General features: G+C 39.8%; 1 protein-coding gene across 1 annotated transcript; it reads left to right on the top strand.

Annotated features, from left to right (window-relative positions):
- Positions 1-759: 759 nt before the first annotated feature.
- On the top strand, positions 760-27583 carry LOC144533827 (uncharacterized). Its single transcript, XM_078275393.1, has 12 exons — positions 760-1512; positions 10037-10249; positions 14178-14228; positions 16533-16658; positions 16775-16801; positions 18564-18590; positions 20908-23301; positions 24063-24197; positions 25903-26109; positions 26198-26260; positions 26544-26582; positions 27525-27583. The coding sequence occupies exons 1-12, from the start codon at positions 1494-1496 to the stop codon at positions 27581-27583; spliced, it is 3360 nt and encodes a 1119-aa protein (XP_078131519.1). The 5' UTR covers positions 760-1493.
- Positions 27584-27686: the final 103 nt, after the last annotated feature.

Raw genomic sequence — 27686 nt, 5'->3', positions numbered from 1 at the left:
TCTCATATGACCTTGTACACGCTGTGACTATACAAATCACAACATGTAAACAGGAACATGTTGGCGTTATTTTGTCACTTCTTGGGAGCAGTAGGCTAGTTGGAACCGGTTACCTCCAGGATCTGTGCTAGGCTAAGCTAGCGCTGGGTGCGTCAGACAGAGTTACAATACGCACGGAGATGAGAAGGGTATGTATGGACTTATCTAACTCTCGGGGTTACGGTGAATAAGCTAAAGTCCCAATAAGTCGGCGTGTTCCTTTAAAACTATGTTCTGTAGAGACCGTTTTAAACAAAGCAGGAGTCAGCAACTGCATTGCCTATTTGTCAGAAACCAGTTTTGGTTGATAGTCCAAACTTGCTGAACCCCTCCCCTCTGGCAGGAGGCTGCGGTCCATCAGGACCAAAACTATGACGGCAGGCTTTTTGCCCCACCTTCGAGTGTGGCCATTTGGAACAGGTATAAACACTTTTGCCTTTAGATGTGGTTGGCTAACATGTCTGTCGTACGATCTAGTTAGTTTGAAGCATACAGAGGCTTCAATTTTGTGTTTACTTTGTACCTTTACTGGTTGCTTACTTGCAGTGCCATGACAACACTGCAAATTCGACTCAACTTAAAAAGTATATTTCCCGGCACTCAGCCATTCTGATCTTGCCTCTCTCTCTCTCCCCTTGATGACAGCTCTGCACTGAGCAGTGGAGGTCTGGAGGAGGGGGATTAGTTAACATGGGGGGTGGGGGGTTAAGGTCACGCCTCTGGCCTAAAAAGGCAAAGCAGAATACCAGCGGCAGTGAGCCGCTCTAAGAATAACTCAGGGCCTGAGGCTCAGAAACATGACATGAATGTAACAATATAATTAGATTCAGACTTTAGTTCGACTAATAAAAACTAATAAGCTTGATTGATTGATATATTTAGATCTAATAGATTTTTTAGCAGCATGAAACCACTGCCCATATACTGTAATCTCGTTACTCCAGCAGCAACACTGACTGGTGGGATAATGTTACCTTGAATATCTCTTCCCTCCTTTCCTTCCATCGTCCGTCAATCCCCGCCGTTGATCTAATTCTGTCAGAGCCGGTAGAGGGAGGGGGCAGGCTGCTCTATCTACAACCATTGCTCCAACCAGTGACAACCTTAACTTGGTCTCTGTCTGTCTCCCCTGCCTCATCCACTGGGACGGAAGTCAACTCTCTTTGGACCACCCTGCAATTGGACCCATGCAACTTTTTTTTCGACTTCTGGAACAAGAAAGAAAAATGCACATTAAAGTACTGAGAATGGAAAAAGAGGTGTAGAGTTTCCAGAGGGGGGGGTCCGGTTTTTCCACATATCCTTAGCACCAGCCACACACGAGTCGTTGCTAGGTTGGAATTAAACACTGGGATTAAATCGCGCAGAGGAGTTGAGGATCTACCAAGAGTATTTGTTTTCATGGCAACTTAATCTGCACAAAGGATTTACTGTTGGAATTTTACTTTGAAACTATGACTGAAACAGTTGAAGGTAAAGTATCATCACATTTAGGATTCCATTTCAACACTTTATAAGATAAAGGAAGCTTTTCATGATGTATTTATGAAGCTCTTGCAGGGCTCCGTATGTTTTGGTTTTACACTCTGATGTTGTGCTGTCTAGTGTGTAGAAGAATTTCGTGATTGGAAGTATCTAAAAATATGACACTATCATGTATCGGCTATTTGTAATGCAGCTTTAAGACCCCCTGTGACACTGTACAGTGTCGTATACGATCAATCAGCATCAACACTGTGCTTTTTGTTGCATGTACATGAAAGCTACTGTAGTTATACAAATATATACATATGTTTTGTTTGTTTTTTTTAATAATGAACTGAGACAAATAAGAGGAGGTGGAGGAGTTGTCACTTATTTTTGGTTTGATTAAATGTCTTCTCACAGAGTGGGCATGTGCAGACTGTACTTGATTGGCAGCCCCATCACCTGTATGATGTCTTTTTTTAACGGAAGACACAGTTGGAAAAACCCTATATTCTCACAAGTAAATGGAGTTTGGTGATGTCACCATAGCTCCGCCCACCTTCGACTTGACAAGAGAGCTAAGCAACGAGTAAGAGGGATATGTCACAGTTGGAAAGATGAATATATCTTTAAATTGGGTCATTTATGTAGTAGAAATGTGAATTTTCTTTAGAAATTGGTGGCTTCTAGGCCGAGAAAAGCCAGAAAATGTGTTTTTGGCTCATGTGGATGAAAGACACCAAATCCCAGAATGCACTTGCGTCGCTGCTTTAGAGTCCACTCCCAAGCCACGCCTACCGTTTACAGACAGACAGACAGTGAGGCTTTTCAACCATATACATGAAACAGCGTTTCACCGTGGCTCAAGTGGTGTTACACATTTAATATATATATATAAAAACGACATTATATAACAACGACATACGAAACAGGCTACATTTAGTGCACACACATTATCGGCTCCGTAAAGTTCAGCTAAAGGACTACTAGCGTTAGCGCTTGTTGGGCTGTAAACACGAGTATAAACACAGCCGTAAATTTGCGTGGAATGTAAAATGGTCGGCATTTAACAGGCACAAACTCCACCAGCAGTTAGCAGTTAGTTGGATACAAGCACCCCATTTCTGCACCAGTCCGTGTTAACACAGCCCACCTCCACTAGTCTTACCCGGCGACAGAGCAGCCGGCCTGGTAGCTGGATAGTCAAGTACACTGTTGTTCAGCCATGTTTCCACAACAACAAAAACACAGCAGTCTCTGAACTCGCGTTGGGAGATGTAGTCCAGTTTGTTGTCTAATGAGCGGACACTTGCAAGCAGGATTGATGGAACAGGTGGCCCGGCTAGCGTTAGCTTTCCACCTAGCTAGGTCATACTCCAGCACCTTACCGGCTAGCGGAATAGGGCAACACTGCTGGCTGAGGTGCTGGTCTCCGTAGCAGGCGAAGTTCGCGTAGTGTGTCGAGTATTCCGTCTGTAATAAAGTGTCCTGCATATTCTCCGATCTGTACCAATGTATCCCGGTGGTACACATGTGCGGTAGTTTGAATGCACATAATTGTTGTAAAAGTTTTCTGCTGAAAAGACGGAGCCTGTTTAGCGAAGCTTCGAGATGGCTGACAATCGTTTTGCTTCGGCAAGCTTCGGGTAAAGACGAAAACATGCGGAAGTAGCTCCTACTACTGGCTGTAGTCCATTACCTCTGGGCAAAAAAATCTTCCGATGACGCAAGAATCGTCGTTTTCCGTCATCGGAAGATTTTACAGAGATCTCTCGTCTCAGATGGACATGAGGGAGGGAAGCACGCTTATTCGAAAATACTACTGTGTTTCTACTGACACAAAACTTAATGCTAAATCGGTGAAGTATCCCTTTAAAGCTGTGGTAGGCAATTATTTTTTTGGCGTCGTTGGGCTGAAATTCCATTACAATCTTTTAGCATATTGTAATTCAAGTGATCTGAAAGAAAACTAGATTTCTGCATCTCCTCTTGGCTTTGCTTTCAGGCTTTAGAAAATCCAGCCTCTTGACGAAAGACTGGCCAATCACAAATCACTTCAGAGAGAGAAAACGTTTCTATAGGGTGTTCTGCGCATGCAACAAAGAGTGGAGATGGGAAGCAGGAAGAGGTCTCACGCTAATTCAAATCCTGGCACGTTTCTGCTTTCCAGTTGCTGCAGCTTTAATCAAGATAACGAGAGATTATCCTTGAGCAAAGACTGTTTTCCTGTGATCACAAGTTACATGTCATCACTGTGTTTTCTCATTAAACATGATGTTTTTTACAAAATCCACTTACTAGGTTTTCAAACACATTATGTAAGGTCTTCATCTGTGGATGGAGTTGGAGATGACAACTGAGAACAACATGACAACTTAACAAACTCCAGCCGCTGATGAAGACTGTGACATTTGGTTGAAAGCTCCGGGAAAAAGTTAGTGAGTGGAGAGAATGAGCTAAGAATGAAATTCCACACTCACACGTTATGCTTTCATGGTGTTTATTTCTTAAACAACATCTCTTTTCTCATATAACGTGTAATTGTCTCATCATCTCAGGATTTCCAATTGTTGTCATATGATTACCTTTTAATCTTCTTATAACAAGAAAAAACAATGATGCTAAGAGGCTTACGTAGTTCATATTCTTTAATTTTTGATGTCCTGTCCTCCTCCCTCTGACGGCCATGACACTGAAACACATAAATATGAGAAGTGATTTGAGGTAATAAAGTCCAATTAGTTAAGTCAAGACAACAAAATCAGAAATGTTGAGATCTGAGGATAATTAATCTGTTATCTCATGATAACAGATGTTACAATTTTACTGGAGAATGGCACTTGGATTTTTGAACATTATTAACATGTTTTGTTTTATAGCCTGACTTTGCTGTGGAAATATTATATTGCTGTTACTATGGCGCTTCTTGCATTTACTTTTAAAGGCATTGGACACCCACACAGGTGTTTTCAGTTATTCTGGCTGATTAGACCTCTTCCCAAGACTCTGTTGGTGTGTATAAACTGATTGATTGACATCTTCCTGAGCCTCCAGTTAGCTCTGTTGCACATGTCAAGGCAGGATACATGATATATTGAACATCCTATTGGTAGATACAATTTGTGAAGTAATAAATTACCATCTATGCTCCGGCCCACCTTCATCCTTGGCAGAGGTCTAATCAGCTAGAATAACTGAAAACACCTGTGTGGGTGTCCAGGGCCTTTAAAAGACTATTCACGTAAAAAAGGCTTTCGAATACATAGTTTCTTATGTAGTTTTTGGCAGCAAGTGTGTTTACAAGTGATCATGGGAGTTATGACAGGTCAGTCAGGAGTGTTTACAATCCTTTTGCTATGAAAATGGTCCACGCTTGGGAGAGTGAGTTGATGTCTGTGAGGCAGTAAGCAGATCCAATATAAATTTGTGACTGCAAAATGGAAATGGAAAATTGTTGTTTTCCAAAAATAGATTACAAAGAATAATCTTTGGCATTTGTGACTTTTTTCTGTATAAAGATGTCTCCACTTCCTGCCATCCAGACCAGCCTCATAGTCATTATTGCACCCTAAACTGTAAATGAACAGTTTGCAGTGTCAACACTGACATTACAGCAGATGCACGACACCTATGCTAGCTGGAGACATGGAAACAGTGGTTTGAATCCAGCTCCTAATCTGATTAATAGCACCACCGTGCTCAACCAGACGGATCGTAAAGGTCTCTGCTGTGCTTAGTTCAGCTCTGTGCACTCATTAAGGAAATATTATGACAACACTTCCCTGTAATCTGACTGAACAGGCAACCACTAGCTCCTAATGACTGCTCCGAGCGGAGGTGTCATGGATACCCAGTGAGAGCAACAACACAAATGTCATCCACAGTGTGGAGACAGGGCAGCCATAAAAGGAGGAATCATACACGAATGACTGGTCAAACCATTTAGAGGTGGGTTTAAAAGGTGTTGGTCAACAGAGCCTAAAAAGTGTTTACAAGTTATTAATGTTTTGATTCCCACTGATTATGTCCAAAAAGTGCTCACCAGATATCCAAAACCAAAATGAAGAGTCTACAATCTGGACATTTAGAGTTTGATATTTCCTGAGTGTAGGTGGATTTCTTGACCTGATGTTGGCACCTGAGGAAAAGTCAGTCAGTGGTTTATTGCTGTATCATTAGAAGAGAAATCAGTGAGTGGATTTTTGCCTTAGTGCAGCCCAACATGACAAAAGCAGGAACATAAAAACCACAACAGAGCAATAATTTGACCTGACAGTACATAAAAGGTCACGGGGGGCCCCTGCAATATTAAGGACTGAATATTCAACTCATAACAAATTTTATGGAAATCTGATCAAGATATATTGTGATAACCAAAGTCTTGGATGGACCAGGTGGTATTCTTAGGCAAAATGTGTGGTTTTGGTCTGATGGCAGGTTTCATAAAATGATACAGAAGCAGGTTAGGAGAAGTGGATACAAAGGATGACAGTGCAACAGGGTTGCTACATTACGTGGTCAAATCTATTAATGAAAGCCTGGAAGAGGAAGCAAAACTCTCTCTACTCAACTACTACTAATGTGTCCTGTCTCGAGTGATTACCCTCTGTTTACTCCAGTAAATCTACAGTTAGACAGCAATAGACTGTGCATGGTTGTACTGGGTAGTTTCCAGTGTAACAGCGTGTATAACCACAGCAAGACCTCAGTGAATACCGTAGTTGAACTTGGAAGCCTCCAATCAGACTGGAGTCTGTTGTTTGAACTACATTTAAGTTGTAGTCTAGTTGTTAATGAGTAGGCTACACGTTTGGAAGTAATGTGACTGTAATCTGTATGACTTTTTATTCAGTAGTTTGTGGAACTTCAAAACCTCATCATTGAGACAGAGCACATTTAAGTCCCAACCCCAGCTGCCGACAGCTATGAAGACAAAAGTCAATACAGACATGAGGAATCAGCAGAGAGAATGGGGACACACTAACCTAACAATATGTCTGATGTTACGTGTCTTGATCTTACAGACATATGGTTAGCCTAAAACTAACATTTGGATATTTGACATAGCGTTAGCTTACTGTCAGGAAAGACTTGCCATTCCTCACGTCTGTATCCCCTTTTGCCTTCATAAAAACTCAGTTTTTCGGGTCGGCAGTTTATAAAAACTTAAGTCATGGGTTATTTACTCTGTTGGTAGTGAATATCACCACAGAGCAGCTTTTAGGCATTTTTCTGTTGTTTGCTAGTAGATGCGCGATGCGCTCTGTCTCTACAAACAAGAGCAAACTGGCAGCTAAACTTAAATGTTTACATGTATCCAGTATGAGCTAATAAACATCAATGCAGAACCAAGGGTACATCATTGATGGTTGTTAGCTTAAATTGTTCGTTAGCATTACATGATAGCTGAAGAAAAAAGATGACTTTGACTTTAAATTAGATTGCACCTGTCATTATTACATACCACCAACTTAAAACATGTTTCTTTTAGTAGTACAAAACAAAGTTATGTTTAAGTAACTCATTAACTTTAAAGCTATAGTGCGTAGTTTCTGCCGCCCACATGAGGAATTCTAAGTAATGACAATAAAACTGTCAGTGCGCCCACCCTCCTCCACATAATTGCTAGTAGCCAAGGAGGAAACAGAGGATTATCTTCACTCGAGTTTCTGCGTGGGAAAGTCACCAGATGCCACAATCTTCTGAACATAGCCATACTGAGAAATACAGAGAGGTGTGTGGAGCTGATAGTCTTAATTAGCTTTGTAGCAACTCATTTGGCAATGGCTTGAATGTTACGGACGCTCATTAAAATAAAAAAGTTACGGGCTAAAGCTTTAATTATGACTACGTTAAAAATTAAAAACAGTGAATGTTATTTAATAGCTTTTCCTCCCAAATATTTTTGTGCATTGCTTTATGCTGTTATGAGAACTGCTGATGTATGTATTAGGTTACACAAATTATACAAATATCCAGCAATATTTGTTGTTGTTTTTGTTTCAAACATCAGTGTTGGTTAGGGGGGAAAGGTCTTGGTGATAGTGACACTTGATAAATGGCATAAGGCATATCAAAATCTTCAGTAAGCATCCTCTCAGGAGCTGGAATATTTTTTAATAAACTTCATTGCAGTGTGGTAAGTAGTTGTCAAAATATCTTGTTCTGGACAGGCGGACATCAGCATGCTAAAGCCATTGTGCAAGCGGTTAAAAGAAGGAAAATTCATACTGCAGAGAGGCCATTCTGGATTTTTTTCATCATGTTTGTCTCTGAGAAGGGTGTTTTGTACTCTTTTTAACTATATGTCCTTGAAAAAAAATCACATTTACTTACTCAAACCAGCCATCCACTGCCATGACAATCAACCCACAGTAGCCACCTGACCTGTTGGAGTAAGAGTAATGAGGTTAGGCAGAGAGTGTGTGTGTGTGTGTGTGTGTGCGCGTGTGTGTGTTTAGAGTGCTGCCAAGCTGTTTGAGTCAGCAGTAATGGAGCAAACCTACTGTAGCTGCCAACAGTGAGCTGAAGAGAGTCAACAGGTGGCCTGAGCTTCCCTAACACACCCACAGTTACTTTAGCAACTACAGTCTTCCTGATGTTACCTGACAAACCAAACCATTATCTTGCATCAGTGTTTGCAGGCACAACATGTGTTGTGTCTTACTAAACTGTATTATTGTGAACCATATAACTCATTGTAAAGTAAGTGAAAAAAAAAAAGATTGCACTGTTTCCCATGTAATAAAGTGGCTATAATAACAAGACCATGTAAGACTGGAAGAAGCTGTTGGTAACGTGGTCCGAAATGAAACATTTGACCGGACCATAAATGGTACTTGACCCACTTTCCACACATTTTCAGGTAGATACTTTCTCCCTTTAAAATGTGTTACCCCGTGGCATAAAATGAATATGGATTAAAGTGCTTGAAATGTACACATAGCCTACTGAAAAGGTGCTTATATCCTACTGAGAAAACTACACTATCTAATGTATTTGCATTTATCAAAAGACAAGGCTAGCTAACTAACTAGCCTTGTTAGTTTTCTTGTTTTTCTAAAGCAAATTTTCTATACATTTACTGATGGGTTAATGTAATGTAGGCAGCCATTTACAGCAAAAACGTACCAAACGGGAGACAAATACAATTAGCAACTAAGTTAGCTTGAGAAGAAAGTGGAGCATGTAATGTTAGCAGCTAAGCTAAAAGGGCCAGAAATTTTTCTCAGGAGTTGGTGGAGACAAATATAGAGCTAAAATGGCATATATTGGACTTACAATTCTCAAGTAGACAGCAACATGACTCCAAATTAATGCTAATGTTGGTCTGTGTCTAGTCTGTGTCTAATGAATATGTAGGCCTAAGTACAGGAGGCATCTGTTTTGCTACACGTTAGCATAGTGCTCACTGTCTGTTTAACCATTTATACATCTATTTTCTATAATTGTTTTTTTTTTAGGCTAAGCCATGCCATTCCACTGATTTGGGTTTGATAAGTAAGTCCTTCTGATTGTGAATACTTAAAAAAAAATACCACAAAATGCTACAAGAAACAATATCACCACTCTGCAAGAGCTAAACATAGGTTACTACAGTATACATGAATAAATAAATGAAACTATTACAAGTTTTACTTACAGTCAGTGACCAGAAAACATGGGGGAAACATTATGGCCATAATTGGATAATCCTGGTCTGCTACAATACGTATTAAAACATGATTTAACAATACAGTGTCTCTAATTGTTTTGTTTTATTCTCCAGTTTGACCTTGTCGGCCCATTGCCGACCTATGCTCCTTCTCTCTCTTGATAGTTTTTTTGAATTGGTACCTGCTGATTTATTTTATTTTATCAGTTGTACTGTTGAGTCTGTTGGTAAAGATCAATTTCTTGTTTCTTTCTTGTGATCATTAGAGAGCCCTGATTGCGACGTCAAACTATTTTTCACAGCTCAATATCACAAAAGCTCTCTTAATGTTCATAGAATTATTATGTTGGGAAAACTAAAGCAGAAAAGGAAACATGAGAAGTTTGTCAGTTTGATTTAACTTTATGGTCATTTGGAGGATCTAGTTTGTGGAGCTGTTGTAATTGTATTGTGTTCATATTTAGTCTACCTTTATCGATATAAATGAGCAGCTGACAACATTATAACTTTCATAAAGGGAGTATTCATTGCAGGACTGTTGTATTAGACTGCATTAGTTAAATCTGTCAATTTACAATAATGCTCTCGTGACAACTACTCTACTTCTAATATTAATAACGATAATCATGTTGATAATAACATTATTGGAGTAATATTTATATGTTGATATTCAACCATCAGGTGACACATTGTAAATAACCTGATGTCACTTCCCTGTGTTTGCACAGGGCAGCGACTAATGTTAATTTGTGGAAAATGTATTGATATGAAAGATTGTGTTGAGTAGTAGAATATTAGGGATTGAGAAATAAAAAGTATTCTATGGAAGGCCATATTTTATGCACTGTATCTGACCACAGTTTCTTTGCTCCTCAGCGCGGTCGTCGACCACCACCACCATGGTCATCGACGGTAAGCATGTAGACGCCGGGTCAGCGTCTTCACGAGGACACAAGAAAACTTTTTCAGATGATCTCCACTCTACCTTCAGCTCCCCACTAGCCTGGATCTTGGTTCTGGCTCTCATCATTACATGGTCTTGTGTTTTTGTCATCATGTTTGATCTGATGGACTACAAGACCGTTTCAGGTAAGGAGAGGTTGGCTGTTTATTGCGCTTCTCTTTATTGTCCCCTCAGAAACAGATGTATTGTGGAACATTTGCCAAGCCAAGTCAGGCAGATCGTGGCTAAGTGTTGGCACACTTGGCTCTGTCCTGGCGCCAAATGTGGACCTACTCTGGCTCATATATGTTTGTCAGATTGGCTCCGTTTTAAGGGCTATTACTTGGGTGAAAATTAAAACAAGACTTTAGTTATTGACATTCAAAGCAGTTTTGGGGATGATTTAAGTAAGTAAGTAATAAGTAGATCAGTTTTCTACGGTCAACTGCAAATTATTGAAGCAATATAATGCATTACTGAGTTCAAAGGGCTTTTGACTGGACTTGCAGATGTAGGTTTGGTTTCAGAAGTGGGCGGGTGGGTATGTGTGTGTGTGTAATATACACACACATACAGCAAACAGCTGTGGTATAGAGGTAGTATAACCTTTCCACATTTCCCACATTATCTCTTCTCTCTTTAAGGGTTTAATTGGAAATCTTGTACACTCTGTGAGCATTTCTTGTAGTCTTATTGCACTGTTATCAACCTCAGCTCTGAATGCTAAAGTATAAGACGGGGTTAATGTGGTTAATGTCAAACATTGGGCTTGCAATGTTTCAGCATGGAGGGTAGGTTATTTTGCAAAGATAGATGTGACGAATAAAACAGTGCCAAGAAGGTAGTCTACTAAGATGGTGTTCATATGATCAGCAATGTAACAAATGATCAATAATTGTTCAGTTTCTAGAAGTTGGATAAATGACTATTTTGCCTGCACATGTCATGCAAATGTTTTTTTTTTTATCTTTCCTTTTCCTCGTGTTAGCATGATTCTTTATCTTAATATTTTTTTGCACAACACATTTAACTGGTATAAAATGTACTAATTTCCCCATGTTTCTCCGTAGAAGTGACATTACGTAGTTGCAAGCATTGGATACATTTCTCTCACAACATTAAAACAAACAATGCTTCCAAAACTTCATTAATTTTGGTTGTGTTCAACTCAACTCAGTTTTCTAACCCTAACTTCAACATCTTTCTTAATTCCTCCTTCATTTCCTAAACTATTACATGTGATTCTCACTGTAAATCTATAAAAAATCATGCAAGAAACTGGAATACCATAGCAAAACCAAAACATAGCAGTGCATACATTTCCTCTAGACTATAATATTGCTAATAAGATATCATTCATATTCACAATTTCATCTTGAAACAAAGGAAAAAAGAACATGAGGACAAATCGATTGATATTAATAGAAATTAGGGCTGCACGATATGAGGAAGATATGCGATAAGCGATAACATTGTTGAATATTGCGATAAACAGATATTAAAGTGTACTCGGTTCTGCTGCTTTCAGTATTCTGCTAAAATGAAACACATTGCTTGTTGAATTTAGAACAAATGAAAGGAAAAAATTTCCAACATTCTTTTATTGAACTAATTGAACATTGAATTGAATATAAAAGGCAGCACTAAAAAAAGAATGACAGTATCTTTTTTGATATTTTGCAGCCTTTTGCGATATGGTTATCGCGTCAGTTGATATAATTTCTCTGGAATAGTTTGGAGGATGAAATCGAATTGAGTAAAAATGTCATAGTTCAAAAAGAAATACAAAAAAGTGTTACGATTAGGGAAATGGCGGACCCAAAAATGCAGAGACAACAGTGGTGAGCTTGAGGATTTTAATAAAATAAAAAGTGATACAACAAAAGGAGTCCTGAAGAAAGCAGGCAAAAATGGTACCAAAAACCATTGAAGAACCAAAAGACCAGGCATCCAAAAATAAACTGGCACACCGAGACAAAGGGGGTAGACTTGTAGACACATTATGCTATATACATTAGATTTAGTATTTAGTTCATACTTTTCTTGGTGTATTTGTTTTCTGATTTTAACACTATAAAGACCGTTGCGGTGCTTGCATCACTCCCTTAGCCCTCCTACCAGTGAGTCCCTATGGCCACTTGGCCAGTGCGAATGCAATTGGAAAAAACGGTTTTGGGAGAGAGTAGTTAGTAGAACTGTTTAGAAGTGGACTTTTCCTAGAACTACGTTCCTGTAACTACTTGGTCGGAAAGCGGCTAATGATCTGACAACAGACAAAGACAACACAGAGACTAAATACACAAGGTAACTAGGGTGAAACAAGGGACAGGTGACACAAGGGCTCAGGAACAGGTGAAACACATCAGGGTGGGGCAGACAATCAGAAAGGCGGGAAAACACAAGGCAGGAAGTAAAACAAGACATGACATAGGAGAAACAGACTACAAAATAAAACAGGAAACTGAAACATAAAACATAGACAACGATGAAAACAGGGTTAATGCAACAGAGAACACAAGAGACAGGGGAATGAATTAGCACAATAAAACAGGAAAAACTATAACAGAGAATCGCAACCACGACAAAAAGCAATTCTAGAAAGGTACAGTAAAGAGGAGGGAGGTTGTACCTCATGAGTAGAGATGTTCAAATTATTGACGGGTAGTGTATCATTTTGTACGAACTTGTTTCAGTTCTGTTCTGATCTATTTAGAAGCTAATTGTGCTTGATAAATATGCCGGATGGACAGTAGCTTAAGGATGGTACATGGACAAATTATTTAATTAAAGTGCCCATATTATGAAAAAAAATACTTTTTCTGGGATTTGGGGTGTTCTTTTGTGTCTCTGGTGCTTCCACACGCATACAAACTTTGAAAAAAAATCCATCCATGCTGTTTTGAGTGAGATACGGTTTCTGAATGTGTCCTGCCTTCAGTCTCCGGGTGAGCTGTTCAAAATCGGGCACGGCTTGTGAAGTCACAAGCCGAACGAGCTGGCTAACCGCAACCGTTAGCTCGTAGCGTTAGCATGCTAACGCTAATGCTAACGCTAGCATGCCACCTCGTTCTCAATAGCAAAGCACTGCTACAACACACACAAGTTCACCATAATCTACAAAAGAACTACTTACATGTGCGCCCTCATTTAGAAGTCTCCCAGCTAATCCTGCCTTGTAACTGACCAAAGTTGGAGAAACAGCCTCTCTTTGTCTATGGAGCTAGCTAGCTGACATGATCTACATCTGAGCTACTGCACATGTGCAATCAAAGATAGTACAGAAGAAGAAAAGAGGTCTCACTCTGTAGCTAAAACAGAGACCAGGTGAAAAGAGGATCTGCAGCAGTGAGAGAGAGCTGTGCAGTACAACAAAAATATGGTGTTTTTTGAAAATTAAACCATGTAAACCTATTCTGGTACAACCTTCAAATACAATTATGAACCTGAAAATGAGCATAATATGGGCGCTTTAAGAAAATTATGGAATAGTAACTTGACCGATTAATTAATCTGCAAACGTTTGAGGTTTTCAGTTAAAGGGTTGTATGGTTGTTTATTTAAAAACAATAGATTGAAAACACTTTGAGAAGGGTATAGACATTTCAAAAAGGGCATAGGATGCCATTTTTGAAAAGCATGTTGCTTCTCAGAAAAGAGTATTTATTTAAGAATATTCATTTATTTTGCTTATTCTTATTTTTAAATTGAAATACTTTGTCTTGCTTTTTAAGTATCTTGTTTATTTCTTTTTTTGTATGTTGTTTGAAATAAAACTATTCATTCAAAACTATTCATTTATATTGCAATGACGATAAAAAAACAAAAAAAACAAACCCGATATGTTGTGCAGCCCTAATAGAAATATCAACTTCTTTTGTTCTTTCTGACAGTATTAATTACATTTCATGTTTGGTTATAATGTCACAGGCAGTAGTCTCTTATGTTTCATCTTAATAGTCATCATGCCATCACAGAAACACTTTCATTTCCCTCCCTCTGCCCCTCCCCTCTCCTCTTTCTGTTTCATCACTCTGTGTTCTTTGCTTATTGCCGCTGTGTTTCTCATCCAACCAGGTCGCCCACCTCCTCTCGTCAGGAAGGTTTTAAAGGATTCAGGCCGTAGAGGCAAGGCACCTTACATGCTACTAACACCTCAGACCAGAAGCTTTTGTTCTAAAAACTACTAATTACCTAACATTGAATGCTAATATTAGCTATCAATGTTAGAAGATCCATCACAGAGCACAGTACCAGCGGCTTTATTTCTGCATCTCTGTCTGATTCTGACTGAGCATTTTAATCAGATACATGATGTGATGAATGGAGTTTAGTTTGTGTAGTAGAAATATTTCGGATGTGTATTTTTTCTTTAGCATGTTTGTCTTCTGTTTTGTATGTCGCCTATATTGTGTGTAAAGAGAGAGAGAAAAAAGGTTTAAATATGTGAAAAACCAACATTTTGATTCCAACCAGGGAATAAATAAAAACATTTAGAATATTTGCTTCAGGTGAGCTTGACTTACTAAAGCCGTCCATGAAGATGTCTTGTCGGAAAAATAAAGTAAATCAACCTCATCTGAAGTCTTTAAAATGCATCTTACTGCTATATTTTATTCTATGGTATTGTTTTTCTTTCATTTATTTCATTTCATTTATTTATTTATTTAACAGGGACGATGCTCATTAATCAACAGCAAAGCAACTGTAAATGAGCCAGGCTAATTTTCATCTGTTGTCCCTGGCCCTGTTTTGAAAATGGCAACCTAAAAACAATTAAATACAATAAAATAACAATACAGTCAACACATAAAAGCGACACACACAGACCAACATTCAAAAACAAGTAACAAGAAGTAACAAACACGACACAGACTGATCTCATGAAGTGGCGTATGTATGACACGCCAATTCGTATGCCATTATTAGCGTGTTATCAAGACGCATACTCGCTTTTTAGCGTGTTTATCAACGCCGTTTGGCCTCCATTGACTTACATTACCTTGCAATTGCGTGTGAATTGACGCCGTAGCGAGTAGTATGAAAGGAAAACGAAAATCTGCGTAGGGAGGTTGGTCGCGGTGGAGGATGGATAAAACACAGGACTTTCACCCAGGAGAGTGGGGATTGAGTCCCCTGTCACATTTCCTTTGTGTCCCACGTGTGACATTTCATTTCCACGTTTGTTTTTTTCCTAAACCCAACCGGTTATTCTTTTCCTAAACCCAAGCCGCGTGTCACGTTTCCTAAACACAACCCCGTTCTTCTTTTCCTAAACCCAACCGTAGCTTCACGATAACACCTAGCCTCGCGAAAACACGCCACGTGGCGTGTATGTTTACGCTGTGACGTTGCAGACTGCCGTCCGCTGTATACAGTGTAGCCATACACGCGGATAGCTCAAAATGCGTACAGGTAACAGTGGCGTGTATGTTTACGCGAAGTCATGATGTCATGTTGCATCATCATACAGCAAGCAACGTGATAAAACATATCTGCAGGCAGGCAGCAAAAGTCAACAGGCAGTCAGCAGTCTAATGTGCACATATCTGGTCAATAAACCAGTTCTTCAGCTGACCAGTAAAAGAATGATAAGTATTTTTTTTCTATATTTTTCTGTGTTTGCTTTTTGTGTAGATCTTGTTGCATTCAGGGCTTGGTAAATTGTGAAACATGCTAAATTCTTATCTGTGGACAACCTAGTTTAGGTTAATTGATGAACAAATGCATTGGATACAAAGATACTATGCATTACATAATGTCTAAATAAGAAGAAACAATATTTAGTTTCTTTCCTTTTTCACCAACTTGTGTCTACAACGATTCAGATCTGTTCAACTGCCCTGATTCAAAATGAACCATGTTTCAAAAGTGTTTGCACTGGAAACCCCGGTCCTCCTTCATCAAACTGTCTTGGAAACAAGTTCATATTCAAGTACTGGGAGACTCAGTCTGTTTAACTTGAAGCAAAAATCCCCACTGTAGAAGTGACATTAAAACTTAAATGTGATGAGAGAAAACAATATTCTCATACGTTTAAAAGCATGATTTGAACCCATGAGTAAAAACTTGATGAAAGAGGATCAATGTGATCTTTTGAAATGCTTTTTGCACAGCAATAATGTAGAAGGCCTTTTGATGTGGTTAAACTGGACGATGGGTGAAGCCTCGTGCTAAATAATATTTATCAATTCCTGAAATCCAGAAGTTCAGCTCCTGCAGCCCCACCACAGTTTAACCATTCGCTCTATGTTTTTTGACAATTCCTCAATGCAGAGGGATATCTGCATTGAGGAAATGTATGAGTAAAAGTTCAGAAACTCTTACTGAAATTGGATATGTTTGGCTTGGTCAAAAAGAACAAGGAAAACAACTTCAAATCAGACTAGATTGAGTAACTGAATGAGCGTATCCGTGTCCCTGCTCCACCAGGAGGCCTCACCAAGATCGGCTCAGACCCCATGAAGGTGGTAAACGATGTCATGGACGAATCGACAAACGTGATGAGTGCGATTTTAAGCTTTGTTGCCAACCTGGTTGCTCCTGAAGACGACGAAGGTACTGTCAATCTCAACAACAAACATCCAATAAAGCTACAAAAAGCTGAGCTATTACATTTTGATTAAATGATGACATTACAGTGCTTTTACTCATTCTCCTCTCCTCTCTCCTAGTAACTCTATCTGCAGTGAGAAAAAAAGGTTTGTATTGATGCAATTGTTAATGTATTTCCTGTTGCAGTTATCTTTCTGCTGCAGATAAAGAGATGAAAAAGCCTTGCTCGCTGCTATGAATGTCTTCTTCATGCTGCGATGCATTACACATACGCATAAAAACAGCTCATGAAGCCATACTGCTGTTTTAAAGGAGCAGTGTGTAGGATTTAGAGGGATTGACTGGCAGAAATGGAATATAAAATTCATAATTAAGAATCGTGTTTTCGTTAGTGTATAATCACCTGAAAATAAGCATTGTTCATTTTGTTAGCTTAGAATGAGTTTTTCATATCTACATAGGGAGCGGGTCTTCTACTACAGACCCCGCCATGTTGCTTTGTTATGAATCCCACGGGTTTCCTTGGCAAGACACGCCCTGCGTAGCATTTAAGGGTTAGGATTGGCCAGGCACCTATGCTGGCACGTTCAGGTCCTGTCCCCTGACCAACCGGTCAATGCCTAAACTCAACCATCTGCCCAACCACTAAGTTGCTAAGCAGGTTGGGTCTTGCCAAGAAATTCATAATAACGCCACTATGTTGCGCCGCCAATCTTTCTTAAGGTTCTCTTACACGCTTGGAAAGGAAAGAGGTATTCAGCTGGTTGCAATCTGCAACCTCATCGCTAGATGCCACTAAATCCTACACACTGCTCCTTTAAGTTTAGTTTAGTTTATTTGTACATTCAATTAATATATGAACATTCTTAAAGGTCCCATATTATAGAAAGTGAGATTTCCTGTTTTTTTCTATTATGAAGCATGTCGAGGTGCTACATACATACTGTGAAAGCATCAAACCGCTCAATCTACAGAGAAATGCACACAGTCCGTATCCAGAAACTGTGCCTTTAAACGAGCCGTAAGGACCTCCGTACTTTTGCAATGTTACAACTATACTATATATAGGTAGAAAGCAGCTACAGTGCTGTTACAGTCATTCCCCGGCTGCAACGACGGTGCAAAGACGCAGAGAGCACAGATGCGAAAGACCCGGAAATGCTGACCAATCAGAGCAAACTGGGCTTTTTTGGGAAGGGTGTCTTAAAGAGACAGACACTAAAACGGAGCATTTCAGACAGAGGGTGAATACAGGTATATTTAGACAGAGTATAAGAAAAATAAGTATATAATTATGAAGTTTAGTGAACATTAAAGGATGTACACATATTCTTGCAGAAACCCAAAAAACAAGTATGAACCTGAAAATGAGCATGATGTGGGACCTTTAAGATGGATAATGATGCTACTGCAGGAACATTCTACTTTCATAGACATAAAAATAAATCAAACTTGGGACTGAAAGGATTGTTATTATGGAGTCTCAAGCTGACTTTATGTATTAAACCATCTTAAAGATTCAAGATGGTTGGAGGAGGAGGAGAAAGAGAAAGTGGAGGTGAAGATTAAAAAAGCAAAAGGTATTTTATGATTACTATTTTTTTTTTTACGAACGTGTGGATTAACTCTAGATGGATATAATCAATCCTGTCCCCCACCCTTTTAACAGTAATGGAGGCAGTAAAACACTAGTCAAAGGTATGTGTTTATTATTTTGCTGCCCCGATAATTTATCTTAAAAGAAGCTTGTCTGTTTTTCACTAACTTCATATGATAACTGCTTCCACGGAGCTACTAATCTTCTACTAAAACTGACCTTTACTTTATGTGTATTGGCATCCAAACAGTGACATGTTTGATCCAGTTTAATCTGTAGTTATGTTGCTGATTTCTGTTTCTGTGTTCTAGGAGAATTTCTACCCTCCCGAAGTAAAGGTATGTAGCTTGTTTTAATTTTTATTAATTTTTTTTACCTGTAATAGGTAGATTGGATGCTCATTTTCTTTTCAAAGCTAACTTTACGAGCTAAGCTATTACACTTTGGAGATTACTTCGCCAGAATCTGCAGCTCCCCTTAGCTTTGCAGAGCTTTACAGAGCTTTATAGAGTTTTCACCTCATCACTCGGGTTTACACTGGCTGCTGACGCGATTGACTGCGAAGCACCGGGCAAGTGCTGCCTGACTCCTTTTCGGCACCCATGTTAAGCAATTGTGAAAAAAGTACTGTGCATATTCAGTGGGCCGCATCTCAAGAAAGTAAACCCAGGAGCTTAGAAACTTTTTGGTGTATGCGCCACTCGAACAATTATGAGGGGCCGTTTAGGCCATTTACATGGCATGCACATACTCCACTTATACCTTACACACGCACATACAAAGCATGCACATACACCACTTTTTCACACACACACACACACACACACACACACACACACACACACACACACACACACACACACACACACAAAAAACATGAAAATACACCACTTTTTCTTGCACACGCATACAAAGCATGCACACACACCACTTTCACCTCGCACACACTACTTTTTCTCCCAAAATGTCTGTGTGCAAGCTATAAAGATGTCTGTGTGTGAACTAAAAATAAGTGTGTGCAAGATAATATGCAAATGAAGGTGGTTCACTCCCAGCCCCCTGTAATCTACATTTCAAATTGTCCCTAGGAACGACACTGAACCCTAAATTGCTCCTGACACTGCCCCATACGTGTGTGTGTGTGTGAATGTTGCTTTAGATAAAGCATCAGCTAAGTGTAATGTAGGCTAATATATTATTTTCATTTTTCATTTTTTATCTACAGTCCTTATTTCCTGTTGGTTTATGCGAGTAGAGGCTGCCCCACAGTACATAATCACTGCACAACAGATCAGTCATTGTCTGGCTATTGGCTGACAAAGAATGGCATCACGCCTTGGCATAAGTCGTCATACTTTGTACAGACACCAACAATACCTTGGCATTCAACCCCTTGAATATACAACTATGTCAAATGAGAACCTGAACAGGGTAATATTGGTCATGCTCCAGCATACTCCCAATGCTAGAGAATTATATGTTCTTGGAAGGCTTAGACATGTCCTTATTTTCTGTTGGCATGGGGAACAATGAGGAAATAGCACAGTTCAGCTTTCACACACTTTCTTTTTAGCTTGCACAAAGACAACTTTTTTAACTTGCACACAGACAACTTTGTTGGAGAAAAAGTTATGTGTGTAAGGTGAAGGTGGTGTATGTGCATGCTTTTTATTATGTGTGCGAGAAAAAGTGGTGTATGTGCATGCATTTTATGCATGTGTGTGTGTGTTTGAGGTAAAAGTGGAGTATGTGCATGCATTCTTGATATATAGCCTATGCTGTACAATACACTTTTGGTTGGAGTTATTCTACAACTGTTGCATATTTATTAGTTCAGTAATTATTAATTCATTGCTTACAACACTATACATATATGTGTGACATTTAAAGCGTAACTCTCGCCAAAATGCAACCTAGGGTCTTTTTGTGAATATACCCGAGTCAAACTTTAGTTTAAAAGCATATTTAGGACGGAAGCGTCACTTTTAAGATTTACCGTATTTTTGTTTTTCAGTCAAATGGCCTTTTGAATGGGAGCGCTAGGGGCACTTTTATGCTAGCCTCAAAATAGCTATTTTTAAAACACTAAGAAGGCTCGACACAACATGAGACTTTGCTCGAAGTATCACCAGGGGCTCTACACCTTAACTACACCGGTGACCAAGGGATATACTAAATCTGTGGCTACTTGTTTTGATATCGACTCGTTTTGACTGCCGAGGTGGTAGCGGCCGGAAACAACAAGAGCTATGGTGAGTTGTTCAAAACCTTTCTTTTTAGTAAACTCTGTGTACACAAACAATGTTGTCAATGCTTGCGTTCATGTGTAGAGCCCCTGGTGATACTTGGATCAAAGTTTCATGTTGTGTCGAGCCTTCTTAGTGTTTTAAAAATAGCTATTTTGAGGCTAGCATAAAAGTGTCCCTAGCACTCCCATTCAAAAGGCCATTTGACCGAAAAACGAGAATATGGTAAATCTTAAAAGTGACGCTTCCGTCCTAAATATGCTTTTAAACTAGAGTTTGACTCGGGTACATTCCCAAAAAGACCCTAGGTTGCATTATGTGTGCAACAGTTTTGATTTGTTTGATGTTTATGTTATAAAATAACATTATTACACTGATAATTAAAATAACATTAACATGTTTCATTCAGTTGTAGGGATGCAAGCACAGGTGATACCACCAGTGATTGAAGTTGTGGAGGAGGAAGAAGAAGAGGTGGGAGAGGAGGAGGGAGAAGAGGGAGATGAAGTGGAGGCTGCTGGCGAGGAAGAGGAGGATGAAGAACTAGAGGAGGAAGAGGAAGAGTATGAAGAGGAGTATGAAGAGGATTATGAAGAGGAGTACAATGAGGCATATGAAAAATATTATGAGGAGGACGAGGAGGAAGCTGAAGGAGAGGAGTTGGAAGGAGTGGAAGAGGAGGAGGAAGAAGAAGAAGAAGAAGAAGAAGAAGAAGAAGAAGAAGAAGAAGAAGAAGAGGAGGGAGCAGAAGCCATGGATGAAGAGGAAGAAGAGGAGAAAGAAGAAGAGGAGGGGGCAGAAGCTGCGGATGAGGAGGAGGAGGAAGAAGAGGAGGAGGGGGCAGAAGCTGTGGATGAGGAGGAAGAGGAAGAAGAGGAGGAGGGGGCAGAAGCTGTGGATGAGGAGGTGGAGGAAGAAGAAGAGGAGGAAGAAGAGGAGGGGGCAGAAACTGCGGCTAAGGAGGTGGAGGAAGAAGAGGAGAAAGAAGAAGAGGAGGGGGCAGAAGCTGTGGATGAGGAGGTGGAGGAAGAAGAGGAGGAGGGGGCAGAAGCTGTGGATGAGGAGGTGGAGGAAGAAGAAGAGGAGGGGGCAGAAGCTGCGGATGAGGATGAAGATGAAGAAGAGGAGAAGGAACCTGAAGCAGCTGCAGCTGAGATTGATGAAGATGATGATGAAGAAGTGAAAGAGGAAGCAGCAGAAGAAGAGGATGACAAAGATGATGATGATGATGAGGAGGAAGAAGAGGAGGCAGATGCTGCTGATGAACATCATGTAGAAGAGTCTGAGCCTGCAGCCGCTGATGCCGAGGATGATGATGATGAGGAGGAGGAAGAGAAGGCAGATGCTGCTGATGAAGATGATGCAGTAGAGTCTGAGCCTGCAGCCGTTGATGCTGAGGATGGCGATGATGAGGAGGAAGAAGAAGAGAAGGCAGATGCTGCTGATGAAGATGATGTAGAAGAGACCAAACCTGCAGCCGCTGATGCAGAGGATGATGATGATGATGAAGAGAAGGCAGATGCTGCTGATGAAGATGATGCAGTAGAGTCTGAGCCTGCAACCGCTGATGCTGAGGATGATGATGATGAGGAGGAAGAAGAGAAGGCAGATGCTGCTGCTGATGAAGATGATGTAGAAGAGACTGAGCCTGCAGCCGCTGATGCCGAGGATGATGATGATGAAGATGATGCAGTAGAGTCTGAGCCCGACGATGGAGATGCCAAGGATGATGATGAAGTTTCTCCTGAACCTAGCTCCACTTCTGAGGATGAAGAGTCGGCGGTGTCTCCTGATTCTGAGTCGGACGCACCTGTTGACATCATAGACAGTGACGATGGAGATGACGAAATAGACGAAAAAGACGACGAAGACGAAAAAGACGAAGACGACGAAGACGACACAGAAGTCAGTGAATCTGCACTCCTTTCCAGCGAGGAGGAGGAGAAAGAGAAGGACGATGACGACGATGAAGACGACAGATTAGCAGAGGGTGTTGAGACGTCTGACAGCGACGTTGCAGAAGACAGCGACGACGACCTGGAGCTTGATCTTCCTCCTCTTCCTGCTGCCAGTGAGGACGATGAAGAGGAGGAAGATCACAAACTTGCTGAGGAGGAAGATCTTTCTACTTTACCTTTTGTCGAGGACGATGACGATGAACACCTGGACGAAGACGTCAAAGCTGCCAAAGAGACTGATGAGGAGGATGATGATGATGATGATGATGGTCTGGACCAATCAGACGAGGACATCTCCGTCGCCTCCTCTGATCACTTTGCAGACGATGAAGACGACGAGGACGACAGTGACCTGAAAGACGAAGAACTCAAACTCGACAAAGACGTCCTCGCAGACCTCGACGATGATGATGAAGATGAGAAACCCGATGATGTCATTGAAGAAGACATCCATGACGACGACGACAAAGCGGAGGAGGAGGAGGAAGTCAACGCTTCTTCCTTTGAGAGTACAGACAGCGGAGTCTTAGGCGATGAAGATGATGACGACATTGCTCTTGAGACTGATGAAGAGACGGTCTTCAGCAGTGACATCTCCTATGACTCAACCGACGATGACGACGATGAAGATGATGGCGTTATTGACACCAGCTCGTTTGAGCTCACCTTCGATCAGGAAGAAGAAAAAGAAACAGTTGTTGACGCGGTAAAAGATGATGATGATGATGATGATGTAGTCACATCAGAGTCCTTACCTAGTGAGGATGAAGAAGACGATGATGAAGATGATGAAGATAAAGAAGAGGATGATGATGATGATGATGTTGACGACATCTTGCTAGCAGGTATAGTCAAGCATTATTGATAACTTTCATTTTGACTTATATTACAGGACTCCACAGCCAGAGAAAAATGCTTGTTTCTGATTGGTCTGGCAGCAGGTGTACATTTAAATTATAATGATAATATAATATGATAATGTCAATTCAATTCCATTCAGTTTATATAAGAAGGGGACAGTGCAAATTAATAAAACACATGATTATATATAGGTTATAAATGCCAGAATTAGCCAAAAAGCTATTTTTCATTTGCAGTAACCTGGCCTGGATGTTAAAAAAATACTTTTTAAAGATAATGTCAACAGTTGAATTATACTTACAGTATATTCATGATATATCAAAGCAAAAAATATAAAAAGGAGAAAAGTAGATGTGGATGATTGGTGTACTATTTTGTAAATTATGTATACATTTTATAAGATATATATGTCTTATTTATTTTATTTTATGGCGCTTTGTTTTTACATCTGGACAGGACAAGGACAACAGATGGAAATACATCAGCAATAATATTATAATGCTAGTAATAGTAACTCATAATAACTATTTCTTCAGGATAAATCTGACTTAAAAATGTGTAAAGAAAGAAATACATTTTATTGCTGTGGTGCATTTAAATCTTTTGATTTAGTTGTCTTTTCCTTGTAACATCACTCTAGGTCTTTAACGTTCCTATCCCAAAATGTTGCCCAGTATATCTCAATTAATGTAAAAGTCATTTTTGTACACAGGCTGTGTAATTATACTACACTGTGTGTTTGTAGCTGCCACTGCAGCAGCGTTCACTGTCCAGGAGGAGGCAGTAAAGACTGAGGCAGACACCGACGAGGACGAGGACGAGGACATCAAACAGGCTGCTGATGAAGATAAGACTGAAGAGGCTGACGCAGAAACAATTGGTGGGTGTCACACATCCATTATAAATATTATATATATATATATATATATAATATAATATAATATAATACATTAAATATTCAGTGTTTTTAAAGGAAATATGAAGCTACTAATAATAGTATAATTGACACAATTTCTTATATAATAGCAGCAAAACAGTTACAAAACAAAAAAGTATTTGTTAAAAGCTGGGCAGTGGAAACATACATTTAAAGGTCACATATTATGCTTTTCTGTGTTTTCTGTCATATCTATAATGTTATAATGTTGGATTTTCATGTTAAACGTGGCCAAAACTTTCAAATAATGAGGTAAACGTATTTTAGACAAATCCCTGTGAACTAAAATTTTCAGATTTCCAACTATTCTGAACACTCCGGTTTCAACAGTTTTTTCTACTCTCGGCTAAGTCTTACGCAACTCTAAGCCGGCCTGCTGTGATTGGTTATCTGCTCCAAGTAGGCAGGATTGGAGTGTTTTTTTTTTTTTAGGCCACTGCGGCGTTAACATTGTCCCGTGTGACTACATGTTAACAGCAGTAAACAATGGCACCTTGGCTGCCAGTGTCATTAAATTCTCCCCAATTCCGGGTCACATTACTCCTGAAACATTTTCTGTTAGTAGTATTTGGTTTAAAAGCCTTTATTTGTGATTTTTTACAGTAGAAATCGCTTCTATATTCTTTTAGTGTCAACTGCTAACTAAAGTAGCAATATGGCTAACGGCAATAAACAATATCATCTGGGCTGCCAATGTTGTTAAATTCTCCCCAATTTCGGGTCGCATTACTGCTGAAACATGTCCGAATGGGTAGTTTTTGGTTCAGAAGTCTTTATCCGCGATTTTTGACGGTAGAAAGTGCTGCTTCGTTCCACCACAATCTAATGTTAGCATACTGCTAACTATTAAGTAGCTACATGCTAACGCGACATAGCTGTAATTTCGGCCAATGCTGGTCACTCCGTTGCAGTAGCTACAGCTTCAACTAGTGAAACACCAAGGGGGTAATAACATAATATATTAATAATATACAGTCTATGCTCCCGTCTCATGCCCTCCCGGCTGGTGCCGTCCCGAGCTTCGGCTTTTCAAAATAAAAGCTTGCATCTGGTCCGCTATGTGTTTGTACTTTGGTGTGTTGGATGTTTGTGAACTAAACAGTACGGCAATCATGCTAAGGAATACAATAACTTTTTCAGCAGATGTCTTACTTACAACACGTTGGAGTTAGCAAAGCAGTTTTGTGTTTATATGTGCGAGCGGGATTTATTCAGATTGATAAATCCCACGGTAAATTGGCTGGTTTACTAAACAGGGAGGGACTATACATCCTGTCTTTTGTTTTTTGTATTTCAAGAGCGAATTGCTCCACAATATGAATACAGATTGATCACTTATTTTGTTGGTAACCGTTGTTGTATAATCACAATATTACACTTGAGGAGGCCTACACTTCAGTAATGTGCCTTTTGGACCTCGAAATTAAACCCTCTCATGTAATATGGCTGAAACAAACATCAACGTTAAATGCTGATGCAGTTTTAAATGTTTTGCACTTCCTCTTCAGTGCAGCTACTTACAATCACCAGTAGGGGGTGGAAAAGGACACACAAAAGAAACCACTACACTAATTCCATTACAAATACACAAGAGTGTAATCAGTCACATCACACATGAAAACCAAAATGGTGCTGCTTTCCCCCTCAGTCACCAGTCAGCCTGCTGCTCTTGAAGAGGAAGAGGAGGATAAGGGGAAAGATGAAGAGCCAACAGCTGAACTGAAGAAAACTGTAGACGAGCCTGAAGATAAAAAAGAGGAGGAGTACGACGAAGACGACGACGAGAAGGCGATGGTGGATGTGATCAAGCCTGTGCCTGAACCTGCGGAAGAAGCACCAAAGACTGAACCCACAGGTCAGAGAGTGGAGATTATTACAGCGGTTGTACCACATTTAAATGTAAGGATACACTGTAACTTCACCTGTATGCGTTGTGGTTTCAGTGTGTCCCTGTATGCTCTCTGCAAAGGCCACAGAGTCGGCCACTGAGACTGCAGAGAAAAAAGGTTGGAGATACTTCTCTATGTTCATTTATCGTCTTCACAAAAACAACTTGCATTTAGTTTCAAAGAAGTAGGGACACTTAAGACTCATATGCTTTTTTGTTTGAGTTCTTGCACTAAAATTCTGTTGCAAGTAATGCCAGAATATTTACTAAATTTGCTGTGATGAATGCAGATTCGTATGCTAGAAAACAAGTCTACTACAGCTGCCGCTGCAGATGTACTTCTGTTTAATCTTCCAGTTCTCCAGCTTTAAATGATAATTATCTCATGTTTGTGTTTTCAGATGCTCCAAGAAGAGTTTCAGCTGTACGAAGGAAAAAAGGTACGGATAACAATTTAAAGTTTTGACTAAAGAGATTCCCATTAAAGCCACCACACAAAACTTCTCAGCTCTTTACGTCCAAATACCTATGAAGTGAATGTAGGATAACAAAGTTGATGTTTAGTGTTATTCTATAAGATAAAACTAAACATTGATTGACGGAGCAGGTTGGAGGCCAGATTGCGAGTAAATACTACATTAGAGTCAGAATTCAGGAAATCTCTAACCCTCTAAAATGTGAAATCAGGGCGATGGCAGGTTAAAGGTGCCCTGCCACACGTATTTCATTACTTTCATTACTTTGTGGTAAAGTTCTTCCATGGACTCTGTAACATTTTTTTGTTGAAAGAAATGCCTTAGTTACCTTGTTTCAAGCCATTCTAGCGTGGTAGCGTAGAAAGCCTGCAGGAAGACTCAGCTCGATTTGTGCCAGTTCTCATTAATATTCAACGAGCTAAGCTGCTTGACTCTGATTGGCTAACAGTTAGCCAATGAGAGCCTGCCTATCAGCATCCTTTACCCAGTGCAACTGGGTGAGCTCATGAATAGTAATGAGCTCAGGCAACACCACGTCAGACTGACCAGCTTTTATAATTTGCCTGATTTCTCCGCTTATTTCTTTTCAGTGGAGGAGGTGGTAGAGGAGGAGGTAGCAGTTCATTTTCACATTCACGACATAACACAAACACATACGGACCTAACATATTTCAAAAAATTTAAGTAAAAATGGTTTTGTGTGGCAGGGCACCTTTAACAAGGGACTGCGTTTTGGTCATTTTGCTAACACAGGGGATGGCATCTCCCCCCAAAATCACCTTAACTGACTATAACATGAAGCTAGTGATAACTCTAATGGTGCAATGTGAAGCATAGCCAAGTAAAGGGTTATGGTTATTTGCATTGTTTGTGATTTTAATAACTGTTTTATTTATTTATTTTAAGAGCGTGAAGGTGAAAAGACTGATGAAAAGCCAATGAAGAAAGGTAAAACTGAACACTGAAACATACCATCTTTATACCTTGTTTGTCTTGAAAACGTAATAAGTGTAATAGGTTATCCTTTTTAATAGTTCTCATTGTGATGGAATTAATTAAATGATGTGC

This window comes from Sander vitreus, chromosome 18 (assembly GCF_031162955.1).
Source record: "Sander vitreus isolate 19-12246 chromosome 18, sanVit1, whole genome shotgun sequence".
Classification (NCBI taxonomy): Eukaryota; Metazoa; Chordata; class Actinopteri; order Perciformes; family Percidae; genus Sander; species Sander vitreus.
The sequence above is the reverse complement of the archived record's forward strand: the minus strand, read 5'-3'. Positions and strand labels throughout refer to the sequence as shown.

What these genes read in the sequence shown, in the direction of transcription:
- LOC144533827 (XM_078275393.1), top strand. An exon ending in TGACGACATCTTGCTAGCAG is followed by an intron (nt 23,302 to 24,062) that starts GTATAGTCAAGC and finishes GTGTGTTTGTAG; the next exon opens with CTGCCACTGCAGCAGCGTTC. An exon ending in GGCTGACGCAGAAACAATTG is followed by an intron (nt 24,198 to 25,902) that starts GTGGGTGTCACA and finishes TTTCCCCCTCAG; the next exon opens with TCACCAGTCAGCCTGCTGCT.